The sequence below is a fragment of the Heptranchias perlo genome, chromosome 11, assembly GCF_035084215.1.
Source record: "Heptranchias perlo isolate sHepPer1 chromosome 11, sHepPer1.hap1, whole genome shotgun sequence".
Lineage (NCBI taxonomy): Eukaryota > Metazoa > Chordata > Chondrichthyes > Hexanchiformes > Hexanchidae > Heptranchias > Heptranchias perlo.
In genome coordinates this window covers 75338032-75359438 of record NC_090335.1, presented here as the reverse complement: position 1 = coordinate 75359438, position 21407 = coordinate 75338032, and the positions used below count along the sequence as shown (strand labels likewise).

General features: G+C 46.5%; 1 protein-coding gene across 3 annotated transcripts in view; it reads right to left on the bottom strand.

Moving 5' to 3' along the window:
* The window catches only part of LOC137327498 (SAM domain-containing protein SAMSN-1-like), an 84481-nt gene that overhangs the window by 8082 nt on the left and 54992 nt on the right, over positions 1-21407 (bottom strand). For all 3 annotated transcript variants that reach the window (XM_067993382.1, XM_067993383.1, XM_067993384.1), the window contains exons 3-4: positions 20235-20396; positions 16639-16765 (exon numbers count right to left, since the gene is read on the bottom strand). In XM_067993382.1, the coding sequence (XP_067849483.1) occupies positions 16639-16765; positions 20235-20396 (289 nt within the window). The remainder of the gene's footprint in view (positions 1-16638; positions 16766-20234; positions 20397-21407) is intronic.

The following is a 21407-nucleotide window of genomic DNA, read 5'->3' as shown; positions in this document are numbered from 1 at the left end:
TTTAACAACTCATCTGAAAGACAGCACCTACCGACAGTACAGAGCTCTCTTTGGGAGCATCTGCTTGGAGTGGGACTTGAACCCACAGCCTTTTTGACTCAGAAACAAGAGTTCTACCAACTGAACCATGGCTAACTGATCCGCCAACACAGTTGCAGCGGGAGATTGGGGCAACCTCACGGATAGTCTCACCCAGGTTGCTGTAGATATAAAGAACAATGGGCATCTTGAATTCTTATTTCTTCTACTAGAGTGCAGGACAACAACGAACACCTCAGCAATAAGAGCAGAAAGTGGTAGGAATGCACAGAAGGACAGTCCGCAACTGAAAGAGAAGGAAAGTTTCTAATGGGGCCCTTTAATATGAAATTATCTTTCTCTTTTAGATTGACCCGTTGTACATTTGCAGAATTTGTGCTGTAATTTTGTGAGATTTGCATTAGATATTCTCTCAGGTCACTGGTCACTCCCATAAGTGGACCTCACGTCCCCTATGATCCAGAGTGTTACATCGAGTTACGTAGAAATCACAGCAAGAAACAGGCCATTCGGCCCAAATGGTCTATGCTGCCATTTATGCTCCACAGGAGCCTCCTCCCTCCCTACTTCATCGAACCCTAATCAGCATATCCTCTTATTCCTTTCTCCCTCATGTGCTTATCTAGTTTCCCCTTAAATGCATCTATGCTATTTTCCTCAACTATTCCTTGTGGTAGCACATTCTACGTTCTTACCACTCTTTGGGTAAAGAAGTTTCTCCTGAATTCCCAATTGGATTTATTCATGACTATCTTATATCGAGTTTTGGACTCCCCGACAAGTGGAAACATTTTCTCTACGTCTACCCTATCAAATCCTTTCATTATCTTAAAGACCTCTATCAGGTCACCCCTCAGCCTTCTCTTTTCCAGAGAGAAGAGCCCCAGCCTGTTCCGCCTTGCCTGATAAGGATATCCTCTCAGTTCTGGCATTATCCTTGTGAATCTTTTTTGCACCTTCTCAGTGCCTCTATATCCTTTCTATAATATGGAGACCAGAACTGTGCACAGTACCCCAAGTGTGGTCTAACCAAGGTTCTGTACAAGTTTAACATAACTTCTTTACTTTTCAATTCTATCCCTCTATAGGTGAACCCTAGTGCTTGATTTGCCTTTTTTACGGCCTTATTAACCTGCATCGCTACTTTTAGTGATTTGTGTATCTGTACACCCAGATCCCTCTGCTCCTCTACCCCATTTAGACTCTTATTTTCCAAGCAATATGTGACCTCCTTATTCTTCCTAACAAAATGCACCACCTCACACTTATCAATATTGGAATTCATTTGCCAATTACACGCCCATTCTGTAAGTTTATTAATGTCGTCCTGCACTTTGATGCATTAACCCTTCGATTAACTACACCCCCCAATTTGGTGTTGTCTGCAAATTTTGAAATTGTGATTCTGATTCCCGAATCCAAATCCTTAATGTAAATTGTGAATAACAGCGGTCCCAGCACTGCCCCCTGTGGAACACCACTTTCCACCTTTTGCCAGTCTGACTACATACCCTTAACCCCTACTCTGTTTTCTGTTTTGTGACCAACTTGCTATCCATTCTGCTGCAGGTCCCGTTTATTGTCCAATATCTAGTTCAATGTTAGTGTGAAACAGGGGGTGGGAAGAATAGACACTTGGGGCGGTGAAATTGATCATTGGTTGTAGCGCAAAACGGGCGATAGTGAATCAGCCGCCCCTTTTACACCCCCCCCACCATTTACACCCCCCCCCATTTACGCCCCCCCATTTACACCCCATCCCCCGATTTACACCCCGCCCCTTTTACACCCCTCCCGATTTACACCCCCCCGATTTACACCCCCCGATTTACACCCCTCCCGATTTACACCCCCCGATTTACACTCCTCCCGATTTACACCCCCCCTGATTTACACCCCCCCGATTTACACCCCCCCGATTTACACCCCCCCGATTTACACCCTGCCCGATTTACCCCCCCCTGATTTGCACCCCCCGATTTACACCCCCCCAATTTACACCCCTCCCCGATTAAAACAAAGGAGACCATCTTTATTGCCGGTCCAAGGTGCTACTCAACTATGTGACCATTTTGGCTAACGGACACCTGGGATCTTCATACATGTGAGAATAAAGACCCTGAAATTACTTCGCTGTTACAACATAGAGTCAGAAACCCCGCCAGGACCCAGAAGCACCGGGTCGCGGCCTTATATGAGAGCCTAATGGCTGACCTGCCTGCTGGAAACCATTCTATCTCCATAGTGTGAAATGCAAGGGACTGTTCTCTGTGATTCCCATTGTTTCCTAATTAATATTCCCAATTATTATGGCAACAGTGTGGATTTCACGTTGGCTAGTCGAATGTTAAAATTAAATGCTGCTCTTAATATTGTGAGATACATTATCAATTAACAAAAGTCCACTCACGTAAACAGGCAAAACCCAAAAAGCTACGGTCAGGCAGGCTCGTACTGGGCCGGTGTTGAGAACACCACTTTTCTCAACAAGTGGTACTTGACACAACCACTTCTTCACCATCTCTCTCGGCCCCTCTACTGTCTCTGATTTGTCACTCTGCTTGTCTGACATCCAGTCCTAGATCAAACGCAATTTCCTCCAGTTAAGCTCTGGCAAGACCGAAGCCGTTATCTTCAGTCCCTGCCACGAACTCTGTTCCTAGCCACTGACTCCATCCCTCTCCCTGGCCATTGTCGCAGGTTGAACCTGACTGTTCACAACCTTAGTGTCCTATTTGACCCTGAGATGAGCTTCTGACCACATATCCTCTCCATCACCAAGACCGCCTACTCCCACCTCCGTAACATTGCCCGTCTCCGCCCCTGCCTCAGCTCATCTGCTGCTGAAACCCTCACCCATGCCTTTGTCACCTCCAAACTCAACTACCCAATGCTCTCCTGGTTGGTCTCCCATCCTCCACCCTCCATAAACTTCAGGTCATCCCAAACTCTGCTGCCCGTATCCTAACTCGCACCAAGTCCCGTTCACCCATCACCCCTCTGCTCATTGACCTACAATGGCTCCCGTTCCAGCAACTCCTCGAATTTAAAATTCTCATACTGGGTTCAAATCCCTCCATGGTCCCGCCCCCCTCCCTATCTCTATAACCTCCTCCAGCCCTACAATCCTCCGAGAACAATTCTGGCCTCTTGTGCATCCCTGACTTCCTTCACCTTACCATTGGCGGCCATGCCTTCACCCATCTAAGCCGAAGTTCTGGAATTCCCTCCTTAAACCTCTCCGCTTCTCCACCTCCCTCACCTCTTTTAAGACCTGCCTTAAAACTTACCTCTTTGACCGAGCTTTTGGCTACTTTAGTTCTGTGTCAATTTTTTTCTGATTAAGCCTTGGGAAGTTTTTCTACACTAATATATAAATGCAAGTTGTGGTGGTGACATAACGAGGGGCACATGTTCAAACTAACAAACAGCGAATGTCACAGAAAAGGAACGGAAGTGGAGGGAAAAAACCCTAGAGTCATTTAAGATATAGTTGAATACAGTTTTCAGAGGAGTGCAGGATCTTTCTGAATGGATGCGCTAAGATGGGCCTAAAGACCTGCCTCACTCATATCTACCTTTTGATCTTGTGCTTTCTTCCAGTATCACATTTTCATTGGACACAAACAGTGATGGGTTACAGTGACGTAAATCATGGCTGGGGGATCACAGTTCTTGGTGCTTTTCTAGTCTTTGGGAAGAGACTGGGAGTGATGGGCCAAACGGCCTATTTGGTGGAGGTACAGGCATTAACTTGTGGGGTGTTCCAGTTATTCGGCTCCCCGTTGTCCAACTCAGTAACTCCTCCCAGTCAACAAAATGTCACCAACATTTACTGTTCATGTGGATATTTTAAAATCAAAATCTCATTGCAATTAGGCAGAGTCAACACGGCTTTGTGAAAGGGAAATCGCGTTTGACTAATTTATTAGAGTTCTTTGAGGAAGTAACAAGCAACGTGGATAAAGGGGATCCTGTGGATGTGGTGTACTTGGATTTCCAGAAGGCATTTGACAGGGTGCCACATCAAAGGCTACGACACAAAATAAGAGCCCATGGTGTAGGGGGTAACATATTAGCATGGATAAAGGATTGGTTAGCTAACAGGAAACAGAGAGTAGGCATAAATGGGTCATTTTCAGGTTGGCAATTTGTAATGAGTGGATTGCCACAGGGATCAGTGCTGGGGCCTCAATTATTTCCAATCTATATCAATGACTTGGATGAAGGGACCGAATGTATGGTTGCTAAATTTGCTGATGACACAAAGGTAGGTAGGAAAGTAAGTTGTGAAGAGAACATAAGGAGTCTGCAAAGGGATATAGATAGGTTAAGAGAGTGGGCAAAAATTTGGCAGATGGAGTATAATGTGGGAAAATGTAAACTTGTCCACTTTGGCAGGAGGAATAGAAAAGCAGTATATTATTTAAACAGAGAGAGATTGCAGAACTCTGAGGTACCGAGGGATCTGGGTGACCTCGTACGTGAATCACAAAAAGTTAGTATGCAGGTACAGCAAGTGATTAAGAAGGCAAATGGAGTATTGTCATTTCTTGCATGGGGAATGGAATATAAAAGTAGAGATGTTTTGCTACAGTTGTACAGGGCATTGGTGAGACCACATCTAGAATACTGTGTGCAGTTTTCGTCTCCTTATTTAAGAAAGGACATAATTGATTTGGAGGCAGTTCAGAGAAGGTTCACTTGACTGATTCCTGGGATGAGAGGGTTATCTTATGAGGAAAGGTTGGACAAGTTGGGCCTGTGTACACTGGAGTTTAGAAGAATGAGAGGTGATTTTATTGAAACATATAAGATCCTGAGGGGACTAGAAGGGGTAGATGCTGAGGGGATGTTTCCCCTTGTGGGAGAGACTAGAACGAGGGGCCACAGTTTAAAAATAAGGGGTCTCTCATTTAAGACAAAGATGAGGAGAAATTTTTTCTCTCAGAGGGTCGTGAGTCTGTGGAACTCCCTTCCCCAGAGAGCGGTGGAGGCAGGGTCATTGAATATTTTTAAGGCTGAGTTGGATAGATTCCTGATTAACAAGGGAGTCAGAGGTTATAGTAGGTAGACGAGAAAGTAGGGTTAAGGTCACAATCAGATCAGCCATGATTTTATGAAATGGCAGAGCAGGCTCGAGGGGCCGAATGGCCTACTCCTGCTCTTAGTTCGTATGTTCGTAAACCAAACATGAAGAAAACGACACATCTTCAGTTAATCACTGCTTGATTTCTAAGAAAAGAGTGTGATTGTGAAACGTAAGGGCTAAATTTTCCTGGTTTCCCCCTGGCTTCTCCCCTTGCATTAGCGCACACAAAGAACACTAGCTCCTGTCCTGCCCCAGGATCACTGGAATTTCCTGTCCCTGGACGCTGACAAGGGCCATCCCCAGTTTCCGGCCTAGTCCCACTGCCAGCACCTAGTGCTGGTGATAGGAACAGGAAAATCAGGGCTCTTAGTCCTCCTCGGCCTGCAGATGTGTGTCCGTCCTCATCGATGGAGATTGGAAGCTGCAAGCTCCCAATTGGACTGAACCATCTTGGGAGGAGGAGGGGGGACGGTTGGAGAATTTACATCAACTCACATTGAATCTACAGCTCAGAAACAGGCCATTCGGCCCAACTGGTCTATGCTGGCGTTTATGCTCCACATTAGCCTCCTCCCACCCCTTTTCATCTCACCCTATCATCTTATCCTTTTATATTGCTTTCTCTTTCATGTGCTTCTCTAGCTTCCTCTTAAATGCATCTATGCTATTTGCCTCACCTATTCCTTGTGGAAGCAAGTTCTCACCACTCTTTGGGTAAAGAAGTTTCTCCTGAATTCCCCATTGGTTTTATTAGCGACTATTTTATATTTATGACCTCTAGTTTTGGACTCCCCCACAAGTGGAAACATTTTGTCTACAGCTATCCTATCAAACCCTTTCATAATCTTAAAGACCTCTATCAGGTCACCCCTCAGCCTTCTCTTTTCTATAGAAAAGAGCCTCAGCCTGTTTAGCCTTTCCTGATAAGCAAATACTCTCAGTTCTGGTATCAATTAAAAGACATCCTCACCTGCAATTTTTTGTCCTGCTCAGGGACCCGCTGGTCAGCAGGAGTTGGGTCAGCCCACAGCGCAATGTTCACTGAGTGCTCTGACCGGGGTGCCCAGACAGCAAGCAAGGCTAGGATTGCAAACTCGCCAAGATTGCCCTGGAGTCTCCAGGACACTGCTGCGAGCAACAAGGGGGCATAACCTTAAAATTAGAGCTAGGCTGTTCAGTGGTGGTGTCAGGAAGCACTTCTTCACACAAAGGGGAGTGGAAATCTGGAACTCTCTCCCCCCAAAAAGCTGTGGAGGCTGGGGGTCAATTGAAAATTTCAAAACAGAGATTGATAGATATTTGTTAGGCCAGGTTATTAAGGGTTACGGAACCAAGGTGGAGTTAAGGTACAGATCAGCCATGATCAATTTGAATGGCAGAACAGGCTCGAGGGGCTGAATGGCCTCCTCCTGTTCCTATGTTCCTAACCCAGGTGCAAAAACATAGGGGCATTAAAACAAAATGGTGTGTTTTTTGTCACTTTTTAAAAAGTTTTTTGTTTATTAATTCTAAAAATATCGAAGATGGGGGTGGGGGAAAGAAAAGGATGTTTGACCGGCCGGGGTCTTTGAAGGTGGGAGGTCATTTGATGAATCCTCCAGGAATAGGTCCAACCAGAGTTGGCAAACCCTGGGCAAGACAGAGATTGAAGTGGGAGGCCAGGAACACCATTCCCCCCCCCACAAACGGGGCAGTCCATGGGGGCAAAGGTCAGGAAAGTCAACCCAATAGACTTCTAGAGAACAGCCAGTGCGGACTTGTATTAAGCCTCCTACCCAAAGAAAGGACACGCATTTATGTAGCGTCGTTCACAACCGTCGGACATCCCAAAGCGTTTTACAGCCAACAAAGTACTTGTGAAATGTGGTCAATGCTCTAATATCGGAAACACAGCAACCAAATAGTGCACAGCAAGCTCCCACAAACACCAATGAAATAAATGACCATGTCACCTGTTTTAGGTGTTGGTTAAGGGATAAATGTTGGCCAGGACAACATTTACTCAGGCTCCGTGTTGAGAAATCTTAATCACACTGCAAAAGCAAAATCTCACATGATCCAGATGGTTATCCTTTGAACGAAGGCAGAATGGAATAAATTAGCAGTTCTGTCTGTGCCTTTAACGGACAACATGGAGCCTGTGAGTGTTTTTTTTTGTGACGCATCGGTAACCACATTGCCAGCCCACGCGTCCGTTTTTGAAGTCGCTTATCACCTGAATCTGCTGAAGTAGTTTGACACTGGCACAAATCCTCATACACAGCGGCCGTGGTAACAGAGAAATGCTCATTGCGATTGTGTTTTTTTTAACCCTTATAGTTTATAATATTCTGCTTCTAATGAGGTAAAGTGAAAGAGAAAAACATACACCAACCAGCACATCAATCCCGGCCTGTCCTTAAATTACGAGGAAAGGCTTCAGGAAATTGAGCTCGTTTTCTTCAGAAAAGAGTTGTCAAGAAGACCTGACTGAGGTTTTCAATATTATGAAGGGAACTGATAATGTTAATCCAGGAAAACATTTCACTCTGGCAAAGGGTTCAGGTCCTAGGGGACGCAAATATAAATGAGGAAGTTAGGAGGAAGAAGGGAAGTCAGTGGGGAACTTTTTCATCCAAAGAGTAATTGAGTTGTGGAATAAATTGCCACGGAGGGATATTGAAGAGGATGGTATAAATTGGGTCAGGAGACAATTAGATGTATCATTGGAGAGAGAAGTGATTGAGGGATATGACGAGAAGGTGGGGTTGAGGGATATGGTGAGAGGGGACAGGGGATTGAGGTAAATGGTGAAAAGATGCTTTGATGGAATTGAGGGATATGGTGAGATAGTGAATAGGTAGGATTGTGAAATGTGGTAAGAAGGTGGGGTTGAGGGATGTGGTGGGAGGTGGGGTTGAGGGATATGGTGGGTGGTGGGGTTGAAGGATATGTTGGGAAGTGGGGTTGAGGGATGTGGTGGGAGGTGGGGTTGAGGGATATGGTGGGTGGTGGGGTTGAAGGATATGGTGGGTGGTGGGGTTGAAGGATATGTTGGGAAGTGGGGTTGAGGGATGTGGTGGGAGGTGGGGTTGAGGGATGTGGTGGGAGGTGGGGTTGAGGGATATGGTGGGAGGTGGGGTTGAGGGATATGGTGGGAGGTGGGGTTGTGGGATATGGTGGGAGGCGGGTTTGGGGGATATGGTGGGAGGTGGGGTTGAGGGATATGGTGGGAGGTGGGGTTGAGGGATATGGTGGGAGGTGGGGTTGAGGGATATGGTGGGAGGTGGGGTTGTGGGATATGGTGGGAGGTGGGGTTGAGGGATATGGTGGGAGGTGGGGTTGAGGGATATGGTGGGAGGTGGGCCTGATCTATGATACATTCTAATGTAATGAAGGTTTTGTGATAACATTGAAAACAGCTGCTTGAATGGGATGGAACCTGTTACAGTTTTGGGTCTTTTTACCCTTTTTGCTGTAGATATTGCACAGGAGAGAGCCAATGGCTGAAGAGAAATAAAGAAGGGTTTTCTTTTGTTATCCTGGGCACACTATCTAGAGTGCTCACATATCAGGGCACGTGTTAACACTCTTGAGGATGTACGGAGTGCGGGCTCACCTCTGAAAGTATTCTGAACTGTGTATTATTTTCTACAATACACGTTAGCAAATTTTAACAACTACTATAAATATATGTGTTAGGTTTCTGCTATTCACTCGCTTGTTCGTTTACTGTTCAGTAAAGTTGTGCCTCCACAGGACTGTCCTTGAGATTGAGAAGTAGCAGAATAATCCTCCACTTCTAATCTTCATCAGAAAAACAACTTTACTGAACAGTAAACGAACAAGCGAGTGAATAGCAGAAACCTAACACATATATTTATGATGTGGAGATGCCGGTGATGGACTGGGGTTGACAATTGTAAACAATTTTACAACACCAAGTTATAGTCCAGCAATTTTATTTTAAATTCACAAGCTTTCGGAGATTTCCTCCTTCCTCAGGCAAATGTTTCAAGAGCTCCTTGAAGCCTACGCATTTATACATATAGAACAATACATGGTGTTTACAGACTGTCCCTGCAACTGCCCGTTGCCAAGGCAATCACCGTGTTCAGACAGAGAGGTGTCACCTGCAGAACCCCCGAATACACATTCAACAAAAAAACAAACAGGGAAAAAAAACAGAGAAAAAAAACAGAGAGAGGCAGAAACATCCGGAAGGCAGAGAGAGCCAGCAAATGACCCATTATATTAAAAACAGATAACATTTGTTCGCTGGTGGGGTAACGTGTAGCGTGACATGAACCCAAGATCCCGGTTGAGGCCGTCCTCATGGGTGCGGAACTTGGCTATCAATTTCTGCTCGACGATTTTGCGTTGTCGTGTGTCTCGAAGGCCGCCTTGGAGTACGCTTACCCGAAGGTCGGTGGATGAATGTCCATGACTGCTGAAGTGTTCCCCGACTGGGAGGGAACCCTCCTGTTTGGCGATTGTTGCGCGGTGTCCGTTCATCCGTTGTCGCAGCGTCTGCATGGTCTCGCCAATGTACCATGCTCCGGGGCATCCTTTCCTGCAACGTATGAGGTAGACAACGTTGGCCGAGTCACAGGAGTATGAACCATGCACCTGGTGGGTGGTGTCCTCTCGTGTGATGGTGGTATCTGTGTCGATGATCTGGCATGTCTTGCAGAGGTTACCGTGGCAGGGTTGTGTGGCGTCGTGGACGCTGTTCTCTTGAAAGCTAGGTAGTTTGCTGCAAACGATGGTCTGTTTGAGGTTGGGTGGCTGTTTAAAGGCGAGTAGTGGAGGTGTGGGGATGGCCATAGCGAGGTGTTTGTCCTCATTGATGACATGTTGAAGGCTGCGGAGAACATGGCGTAGTTTCTCCGCTCCGGGGAAGTACTGGACGACGAAGGGTACTCTGTTGGTTGCGTCCCATGTTAGTCATCTGAGGAGGTCTATGCGATTTTTCGCTGTGGCCCGTCGGAACTGTCGATCGATGAGTCGAGCGTCATATCCCGTTCTTACTAGGGCGTCTTTCAGCGTCTGTAGGTGTCCATCGCGTTCCTCCTCGTCTGAGCAGACCCTGTGTATTCGCAGGGCCTGTCCATAGGGGATGGCCTCTTTGACGTGGTTAGGGTGGAAGCTGGAAAAGTGGAGCATCGTGAGGTTGTCCGTGGGCTTGCGGTAGAGTGAGGTGCTGAGGTGCCCGTCTTTGATGGAGATTCGTGTGTCCAAGAAAGAAACTGATTCTGAGGAGTAGTCCATGGTGAGCTTGATGGTGGGATGGAACTTGTTGATGTTATCGTGTAGTCTCTTTAGTGATTCCTTGCCGTGGGTCCATAGAAAGAAAATGTCGTCGATGTATCTGGTGTATAGTGTTGGTTGGAGGTCTTGTGCAGTGAAGAAGTCCTGCTCGAACTTGTGCATGAAAATGTTGGCGTATTGGGGTGCGAATTTGGTCCCCATGGCTGTTCCGTGTGTTTGGGTAAAGAACTGGTTATCGAAGGTGAAGACATTGTGATCCAGGATGAAGCGGATGAGTTGTAGGATGGCTTCCGGAGATTGGCTGTTGTTGGTGTTGAGTATTGATGCTGTCGCAGCGATGCCGTCATCGTGGGGGATACTGGTGTATAGTGCCGAGACGTCCATCGTGGTGAGAAGTGTTCCTGGTTCAACTGGTCCGTGGGTACTGAGTTTTTGTAGGAAGTCTGTAGTGTCGCGACAGAAGCTGGGGGTTCCCTGTACGATGGGTTTCAGGATGCCCTCGATGTATCCAGAGAGGTTCTCACACAGGGTTCCGTTGCCTGATACGATGGGACGTCCGGGTGTGTTGGCTTTGTGTATCTTTGGGAGGCAGTAGAAGTCTCCCACGCGGGGATTACGTGGGATGAGAATGCGTAGGATGCTTTGAAGGTCTGGATCGAAGGTCTTGATCAGTTTGTTGAGCTGGTGGGTGTGTTCTTTGGTCGGATCTGCGGGTAACCGTCTGTAGTGTTCCTGGTTGTCCAGTTGTCGGTATGCTTCTTTGCAATAGTCTGTTCTGTTCTGTATGACTATGGCTCCTCCTTTGTCCGCTGGTTTGATGACGATGTTGCGGTTGGTCTTGAGAGCGTTGATGGCGTTGCGTTGTGCTCGGGTGACATTCTGGACTGTCTTCTGAGTGCGGCTGATGAATCTGGCATTGACGCATTTCCTGACAGCTTGAGCATACATGTCCAGCTGAGGGCAGCGACCCTCCGGAGGAGTCCAGTTTGACTCTTTCCTCTTCGGTTGCTGTACCGCGGATCCCTCTGTCTGCTGTTCCGGATCGTCGATTGTCTCATTGGGTTCGCTGCTGAAATCTTGGGGTTTGTGGTAGAATTCCCGGAGCCTCATTCTCCTGATGAATTCCTCTGTGTCCGCCGCGAGACTAGTGGGGTCCATTTTGGTAGTGGGGCAGAAATTGAGCCCTCGGCTGAGAACTTCGATTTCGTCTGGTTGAAGGGTGTGGTCGGATAAATTGACAATAGACTTCCCTGTGGTTGCAACCGTGGTACCAGGGGAAGCTTGGTCGTTGCTGGTGGTGATGCCGAGTTTCTCAAGCTTCCTGCTCTTGGTTTTCATGTAGGCAGCGTAGTTCCGTTGCCTCGTCTGTTTGGCGGTATAACGTAGCTGGTCTGCTGTGTCCTGAGTACAGGTTGAGAGTATGGACTCTATCTTGGTTTCGAGACCAAGATAGAGTCCATACTCTCAACCTGTACTCAGGACACAGCAGACCAGCTACGTTATACCGCCAAACAGACGAGGCAACGGAACTACGCTGCCTACATGAAAACCAAGAGCAGGAAGCTTGAGAAACTCGGCATCACCACCAGCAACGACCAAGCTTCCCCTGGTACCACGGTTGCAACCACAGGGAAGTCTATTGTCAATTTATCCGACCACACCCTTCAACCAGACGAAATCGAAGTTCTCAGCCGAGGGCTCAATTTCTGCCCCACTACCAAAATGGACCCCACTAGTCTCGCGGCGGACACAGAGGAATTCATCAGGAGAATGAGGCTCCGGGAATTCTACCACAAACCCCAAGATTTCAGCAGCGAACCCAATGAGACAATCGACGATCCGGAACAGCAGACAGAGGGATCCGCGGTACAGCAACCGAAGAGGAAAGAGTCAAACTGGACTCCTCCGGAGGGTCGCTGCCCTCAGCTGGACATGTATGCTCAAGCTGTCAGGAAATGCGTCAATGCCAGATTCATCAGCCGCACTCAGAAGACAGTCCAGAATGTCACCCGAGCACAACGCAACGCCATCAACGCTCTCAAGACCAACCGCAACATCGTCATCAAACCAGCGGACAAAGGAGGAGCCATAGTCATACAGAACAGAACAGACTATTGCAAAGAAGCATACCGACAACTGGACAACCAGGAACACTACAGACGGTTACCCGCAGATCCGACCAAAGAACACACCCACCAGCTCAACAAACTGATCAAGACCTTCGATCCAGACCTTCAAAGCATCCTACGCATTCTCATCCCACGTAATCCCCGCGTGGGAGACTTCTACTGCCTCCCAAAGATACACAAAGCCAACACACCCGGACGTCCCATCGTATCAGGCAACGGAACCCTGTGTGAGAACCTCTCTGGATACATCGAGGGCATCCTGAAACCCATCGTACAGGGAACCCCCAGCTTCTGTCGCGACACTACAGACTTCCTACAAAAACTCAGTACCCACGGACCAGTTGAACCAGGAACACTTCTCACCACGATGGACGTCTCGGCACTATACACCAGTATCCCCCACGATGACGGCATCGCTGCGACAGCATCAATACTCAACACCAACAACAGCCAATCTCCGGAAGCCATCCTACAACTCATCCGCTTCATCCTGGATCACAATGTCTTCACCTTCGATAACCAGTTCTTTACCCAAACACACGGAACAGCCATGGGGACCAAATTCGCACCCCAATACGCCAACATTTTCATGCACAAGTTCGAGCAGGACTTCTTCACTGCACAAGACCTCCAACCAACACTATACACCAGATACATCGACGACATTTTCTTTCTATGGACCCACGGCAAGGAATCACTAAAGAGACTACACGATAACATCAACAAGTTCCATCCCACCATCAAGCTCACCATGGACTACTCCTCAGAATCAGTTTCTTTCTTGGACACACGAATCTCCATCAAAGACGGGCACCTCAGCACCTCACTCTACCGCAAGCCCACGGACAACCTCACGATGCTCCACTTTTCCAGCTTCCACCCTAACCACGTCAAAGAGGCCATCCCCTATGGACAGGCCCTGCGAATACACAGGGTCTGCTCAGACGAGGAGGAACGCGATGGACACCTACAGACGCTGAAAGACGCCCTAGTAAGAACGGGATATGACGCTCGACTCATCGATCGACAGTTCCGACGGGCCACAGCGAAAAATCGCATAGACCTCCTCAGATGACTAACATGGGACGCAACCAACAGAGTACCCTTCGTCGTCCAGTACTTCCCCGGAGCGGAGAAACTACGCCATGTTCTCCGCAGCCTTCAACATGTCATCAATGAGGACAAACACCTCGCTATGGCCATCCCCACACCTCCACTACTCGCCTTTAAACAGCCACCCAACCTCAAACAGACCATCGTTTGCAGCAAACTACCTAGCTTTCAAGAGAACAGCGTCCACGACGCCACACAACCCTGCCACGGTAACCTCTGCAAGACATGCCAGATCATCGACACAGATACCACCATCACACGAGAGGACACCACCCACCAGGTGCATGGTTCATACTCCTGTGACTCGGCCAACGTTGTCTACCTCATACGTTGCAGGAAAGGATGCCCCGGAGCATGGTACATTGGCGAGACCATGCAGACGCTGCGACAACGGATGAACGGACACCGCGCAACAATCGCCAAACAGGAGGGTTCCCTCCCAGTCGGGGAACACTTCAGCAGTCATGGACATTCATCCACCGACCTTCGGGTAAGCGTACTCCAAGGCGGCCTTCGAGACACACGACAACGCAAAATCGTCGAGCAGAAATTGATAGCCAAGTTCCGCACCCATGAGGACGGCCTCAACCGGGATCTTGGGTTCATGTCACGCTACACGTTACCCCACCAGCGAACAAATGTTATCTGTTTTTAATATAATGGGTCATTTGCTGGCTCTCTCTGCCTTCCGGATGTTTCTGCCTCTCTCTGTTTTTTTTCTCTGTTTTTTTTCCCTGTTTGTTTTTTTGTTGAATGTGTATTCGGGGGTTCTGCAGGTGACACCTCTCTGTCTGAACACGGTGATTGCCTTGGCAACGGGCAGTTGCAGGGACAGTCTGTAAACACCATGTATTGTTCTATATGTATAAATGCGTAGGCTTCAAGGAGCTCTTGAAACATTTGCCTGAGGAAGGAGGAAATCTCCGAAAGCTTGTGAATTTAAAATAAAATTGCTGGACTATAACTTGGTGTTGTAAAATTGTTTACATATATTTATAGTAGTTGTTAAAATTTGCGAACGTGTATTGTAGAAAATAATACACAGTTCAGAATTCTGTGCTACATTAATTGTAGTGTCAGCCGTGGCTCAGTGGGCAGCTCTCTCGCCTCAGAGTCAGAAGGTCGTGGGTTAATAGTCCCACTCCAGAGATTTGAGCACATAATCAAGCCTGACACGCCAGTGCAGTACCGGGAGAGTCTGCTCTTTCAAGTGGACATAAAAGATCCCATGGCAGTATTTCGAAGATGAGCGAGGGAGTTCTCTATGGTGTACTGGCCAATATTTATCCCTCAACCAACATCACTAAAAGCAGATTATCTGGACATTATCACATTGCTGTTTCTGGGACCTTTCTGTGCGCAAATCAGCTGCTGCATTTCCTACATTACAATGATAACTACACTTCATAAGCACTTCATTGGCTGTAAAATGCTTTGGGACGCCCTGAGGTTGTGAAAGCCGCTATTTAAATGCAAGTCTTTCTTTTTTAATCAGTCTTCTTATGTTTCATTGTCCCTTCTCTCATCAACTAGGGAGTCATCCATCTTAACTATTACTCTTCATAATCTCAGACTACTTGGCAAGGTTTTAGATAAAGAAACAAAGGAAAGCTTCAAATTAGCACAATATCAAAGTGAGAATGGGTAATGTTGAGAGATCATATCCAGCCAAGACTGGATGGATAAAGGCCCAGTCCCTTCATTCATTGTAAAGGTGATAAGTGAGAGAGCAGTCTGACACTGCATCAACCCGTTTCCTACTGAGTGACAGTCCAGAGTAGAAAGCATTGGTAATTCGCATTGCTCAATCCCATTAATTCAACTTAACATGAACACCTCCGTTATCTGCACTCTAATTATCCACTGGAGCCTTCCAAGTAGAAAAGCCTGCCTCAAGAGACCACTGTAAACAATTTTACAACACCAAGTTATAGTCCAGCAATTTTATTTGAAATTCACAAGCTTTCGGAGGCTTCCTCCTTCCTCAGGTGAATGTGAAGAAGGAGGAAGCCTCCGAAAGCTTGTGAATTTCAAATAAAATTGCTGGACTATAACTTGGTGTTGTAAAATTGTTTACAATTGTCAACCCCAGTCCATCACCGGCATCTCCACATCAAGAGACCACGACATCGCATTGCTTTATTTGTTATCTGTGCTTACATGACGAGGGTCGGTCCCTGACCTCTGCCAAAGGCACCATTGGAAAATCGTGTGGCACTGCCCACAGATTTCCAAGCAAATTGTCAGATAACCACAGGTAGCGCTTAGCCAACGGTGTGCTGTGGGTAGGCGAGACTCCCAGCAGGGAGTTCGAAGTCAGGAAGTTAATGTTGCTGTTTCTGCCTCCTGTCTTCCCTGCTGGGCCTGGAGTGGTTTTGTACTTTGTGTGTAAGATCAAAATCTGGTGTCTCTAAATTAACTGACAGCCTCTATATCCACTGGGATTATCTGTTATGGTGTATAAAGAACCAGGGACGAGATGAGGAGACATTTTTTTTACCCAGCGAGTTGTTCTGATCTGGAACGCGCTGCCTGAAAAGGCGGTGGAAGCAGATTCAATGGTAACTTTCAAAAGGAAATTGCATGAAAAAATACTTGAACTGGAAAAATCTGCAGAGCTATGGGGGAAAGGGCAGGGAGATTGGCTAGCTCGTTCAAAGAACTAGCACAGGCATGATGGGCCGAATGGCCTCATTCTATGATTCTATGATAAAGGAGTGTGCCCTGTGAATTATCATTTTCACTCTGAAGAACCAGAAGGATACATGTGGGAAATGGGAAGGGATCCCTCTTCTATGGTTTAAGTCAAAGAACATTGAGGCAAAATCTCAGGCACCATTTAACCAGTTGCAACAACATCATAATCAGGATCTTTTTGAATATGGGTGCAATGCAATTACACATAATGACCGCAGCAAGTTTACCCTCGTTATTGGGGCAGTGTCGCTTCTAATGTCTGATGTTTATCAGCCTGTGGAAGGTTACATCCTTAGAATCACTCTTCAATTGACTTACTGGAGGAGCTCTGGCCACTGTTGAGACTATGAAGACTCTCCATTGACTCGCTGGGTCTCAGGGGGGCTCCCTCTGATTCATGCTCTCCGACGGTTTGGCTTGAAGGATCACCTGTGGTCTCCTCGTACTGAAAGGCAAAAGTTTTCTCTTAAAACCTTGAACAATGCGATAGGCTCTGATTCTCTCCCAGAGCACCCTTGGACCAATTAGATGACAAGTCGTGGAATCTGGGTGCTAAATTGTTCCGACGAATGTGACATCACTTCCGTCACCATTTAAGACGCAACAATACCACTCCTACGCTGCTGTGTGAGCAGGTCACGGGGCAGTGATCAGCGGCAGGAACCCTGGCTGATTTTTGCTCTCGATAGCTTAGGGACAGAGGCCAACTGTAGCACCACAACTAAAGCTCCAGATTATTTAACACAGTCCTATCTGGGACTTAACCTGGCTTGGCACCACAGCATCTGGTGTAGTACCCATTGAGCCATATAGGATGAGCTAAAGAACAAAAAAAGGGGCAGTCACACTGCTGGGAGTGTACTATAGACCCCCAAACAGTCAGAGGGAGATAGAGGAGCAAATATGTAGACACATTTCTGAGAAGTGCAAAATCAATAGGGCAGTAATAGCAGGGGATTTCAACTACCCTAGTATTAACTGGGATACAAACAGTGCAAAAGGTACAGAGGGCGCAGAATTCTTAAATTGCATTCAGGAGAACTTTTTTAGCCAGTACGTAGCAAGCCCAACAAGAGAGGGGGCAGTTCTGGATTTTGTTTTAGGAAATTAAGCTGGGAGAGTATTTTGGTGGTAGTGATCATAATTCAGTTAGATTTAGCATAGTTATGGAAAAGGACAGAAATAGAATAGGAGTAAATGTTCTAAATTGGGGAAAGGCCAATTTTACTAAGCTGAGAGGTGATTTAGCAAAAATGGTCTGGAAACAGCTACTTGAAGGTAAATCAGTGTCAGAGCAGTGGGAGGCATTCAAGGGGGAAATTCAAGGGGTTCAGAGTAAACATGTTCCCACAAAGAAAAAGGGAGGGACTGCCAAATCTAGAGCCCCCTTGATTACAAGGAGAATACAGGGTAAAATAAGGCAAAAAAGGGAAGCTTATGTCAGACACCGAGCGCTCAATACTACAGAAAGCCGAGAGGAGTATAGAAAGTGCAGTGAAATTAAAAAGGAAATTAGGAAAGCAAAAAGAGGGCATGAAAGAATATTGGCAAGTAAAATCAAGGAAAACCCAAAAATGTTTTATAAATACATGAAGGGCAAGAGGATAACTAAGGAAAGAGTAGGGCCTATTAGAGACCAAAAAGGTAACCTATATGTGGAGGCGGAAGATGTGGGTATGGTTCTTAATGAATATTTTGCATCTGTCTTCATAAAAGAGGGAGACGATGCAGAGATTGTAGTTAAGGAGGAGGAGTGTGAAATATTGGATGGGATAAACATTGTGAGAGAGGAAGTGTTAAGGGGATTAGCATGTTTGAAAGTGGATAAATCACCAGGGCCGGATGAAATGTATCCCAGGCTGTTAAGAGAAGCCATGGAGGAAATGGCGGAGGCTCTGACCATCATTTTCCAATCCTCACTGGATACAGGCGTGGTGCCGGAGGATTGGAAGACTGCTAACGTTGTACCGTTGTTTAAAAAGGGAGAAAGAGATAGACCGAGTAATTACAAGCCAGTCAGTCTAACCTCGGTGGTGGGCAAATTATTGGAATCGATTCTGAGGGACAGCATAAATCATCATTTAGAAAGGCACGGATTAATCAAGGACAGTCAGCATGGATTTGTTAAGGTAGTTAAAAAGGCATATGGGATATTTTCCTTTATTAGCCGAGGCATAGAATATAAGAGCAGAGAGGTTACGCTAGAACTATATGAAGCATTGGTTAGGCCACATCTTGAGTACTGCGTATAGTTGCCAGGGCTGGAGAATTTTAGCTATGAGAAAAGATTGGATAAGATGGGTTGTTTTCTTTGGAACAAAGGAGGCTGAGGGGAGATTTAACTGAGGTATATAAAATTATGACGGGACTAGATAGAATGGATAGGGAGGACGTATCTCCTCAGTGATCAGGGGCCACAGTTTTAAAGTAATTGGTAGAAGGATTAGAGGGGAGCTGAGGAGAAATATTTTCACCCAGAGGGTGGTGGGGGTCTGGAACTCACTGCCTGAAAGAGTGGTAGAGGCAGAAACCCTCAACTCATTTAAAAAGTACCTGGATGTGCACTTGAAGTAACCTACAGGGCTACGGACCAAGTGCTGGAAAGTGGGATTAAACTGGATAGTTCTTTTTTCGGCTGGCCCGGACATGATGGGTCGAATGGCCTCCTTCTGAGCCATAAGTTTTCTATGATTCTATGAGACACCAAGGGGCCACCAAACAGATCTTAAAAAAGATAGTGCCCCTTTTAATACCTCCAGACTCATCTATTCCAAATCTCATTTGCCCACTTTACGTGATTTGCCCGCTGTACTCGATGGCCGGTATAACGCGGTAGCGCTATTACATTATAACAAGAACGTCCCTTCAGTGTAGTGACCTTTTGTCTAATTGTTTCCAGTTTCACTCTGACCTGCAGCTTTATTTGAACTGCAGTCATTACTTAGTACAAACTATAACCCCACACTACTTAGAGGAAATTACATAGAATTATATAAAATTTACAGCACAGAAACATGACATTTGGCCCAACTAATCTATGCCGGTGTTTATGCTTCAAACGAGCCTTCTCCCTCCCTACTTCATCTCACCCTATCAGCATATCCTCTATTCCTTTCTCCCTCATGTGTTTATCCAGCTCCCCCTTAATTGCATCTCTGCTATTCGCCTCAACCACTCCTTGTGGCAGCGAGTTCCACATTCTCACCACTCTCTGGGTAAAGAAGTTTCTCCTGAAATCCCTACTGGATTTATTAGTGACTATCTTATATTTATGGTCCCTAGTTTTGGACTCCCCCACAATTGGAAGCATCTTCTCTACATCTACCCTATCAAATACTTTCATAATCTTAAAGATCTCTATCAAGTCAGCTCTCAACATAACAGCCTGCTCAGCCTTTCCTGATGGGTATAACCTCTCAGTTCTGGTATCATCCTAGTAAATCTTTTTTTGGACCTTCTCCAGTGCCTCTATATCCTTTTTATAATATGGAGGCCAGAACTGTGCACAGTACTCCAAGTGTGGTCTAACCAAGGTTCTGTACAAGTTTAATTGATATAGAATTGGATTTCGAAGGGCTAAAGTACACAAAAGGTAACTGAACATTAACGGGGTGTTATTTACTTATGTTTGCTCTTGCATTCAGTGCACCTTAACCGGGTGCGAGCTGGTCAGTAAGTGCAATTGTTTCTGCCCGAAATAAACGGAGCGATAACCAGCAACTTTGCAACTGATGTTACTGCCAATGGATAACGGTTATCGCTTTTGGCTGGTATAAGCGACTGCCCCTTTTTAAACGTGGCCGTTGTAAGTGGTGCGAGCTGCACTGTTGCCCTTTAGTGATATTACCCCTTTCATTAGAAAGCGGTTACGCTGCGACAGATTGGGACGGGTGCAGTGCGTCGCTAAAACTCACCATCTCCTCCGACAGGGCTTTGATGTACCTGCGGGCCATTCTTTTCTTCATGGTTTTCGAAATGGCCCGCATGGTTTTCCCCAGGCCGCCCCCATTCTGACTCCCAGACTTGGTCACACTCTGCTCCCCGGCAGCTTCAGCCCCGTGCTCAGCGTCGCCCGTCTGCGTGGAGGAAAAGAAATCCCTTATTATTAGGCTTCGGGTTTAATCGTCCCAAGTGACGCGTGAAAAGATTCCTTCGCCGTGCTGTTTTAACACTGTCTGCGCCCAGAAAGGAATTTTACCTGAAGGTGTTAATAAAGAGAGAACTTGCATTTATATAGTGCCTTTCACGACCTCAGGATGTCCCAAAGTACTTTACAACCAAGGAAATACTTGTGAAGTGTAGTCACTGTTGTAATTGTAGGAAACGCGGCAGCCAATTTGCGCACAGCAAGATCCCACAAATAGCAATGTGATAATGACCAGATAATCTGTTTTTTATTGATGTTGGTTGAGGGATAAATATTGGCCAGAACAGTGGGGAGAACTACCCTGCTCTTCTTCAAAATAGTGCTGCAGGATCTTTTATGTCTATCTGAGAGGGCAGAAGGGGCCTCAGTTTAATATCTCATCTGAAAGACAGCACCTCTAATAGTGCAGTACTCCCTCAGTACTACACTGGGAGAATCAGCCTTGATTTTGTGCTCAAGTCTCTGGTGTGAGGGCTTAAACCCATAAACTTCTAACTCAGAGGCAAGAGTGTTACCAACTGAGCCATGGCTTATCAGAGGAGACTGAGCCCTTTAAACACTCAGCCGCATTCATGGTAGACAAATTTAGAAATGCAGATCATAGCCCAGGAAGTTCTACAACAATTTGCATTCATTTAGCGCCTTTAACATAGTAAAATGTCCTAAGGTGCTTCACAGCATCATAATCAGACAATGAGGATGAGAAATTTAAAATGGAAGAGTTGGTTGATTGGGAGCCGGTAAAGGTCAACGATCACACGGGTTGATCGGGAGGCGGTGTAGGTCAGCGAACACACGGGTTGATTGGGAGGCGGTGTAGGTCAACGATCACACGGGTTGATCGGGAGGCGGTGTAGGTCAGAGAACACACGGGTTGATTGGGAGACGGTGTAGGTCAGCGAACACACGGGTTGATTGGGAGACGGTGTAGGTCAGAGAA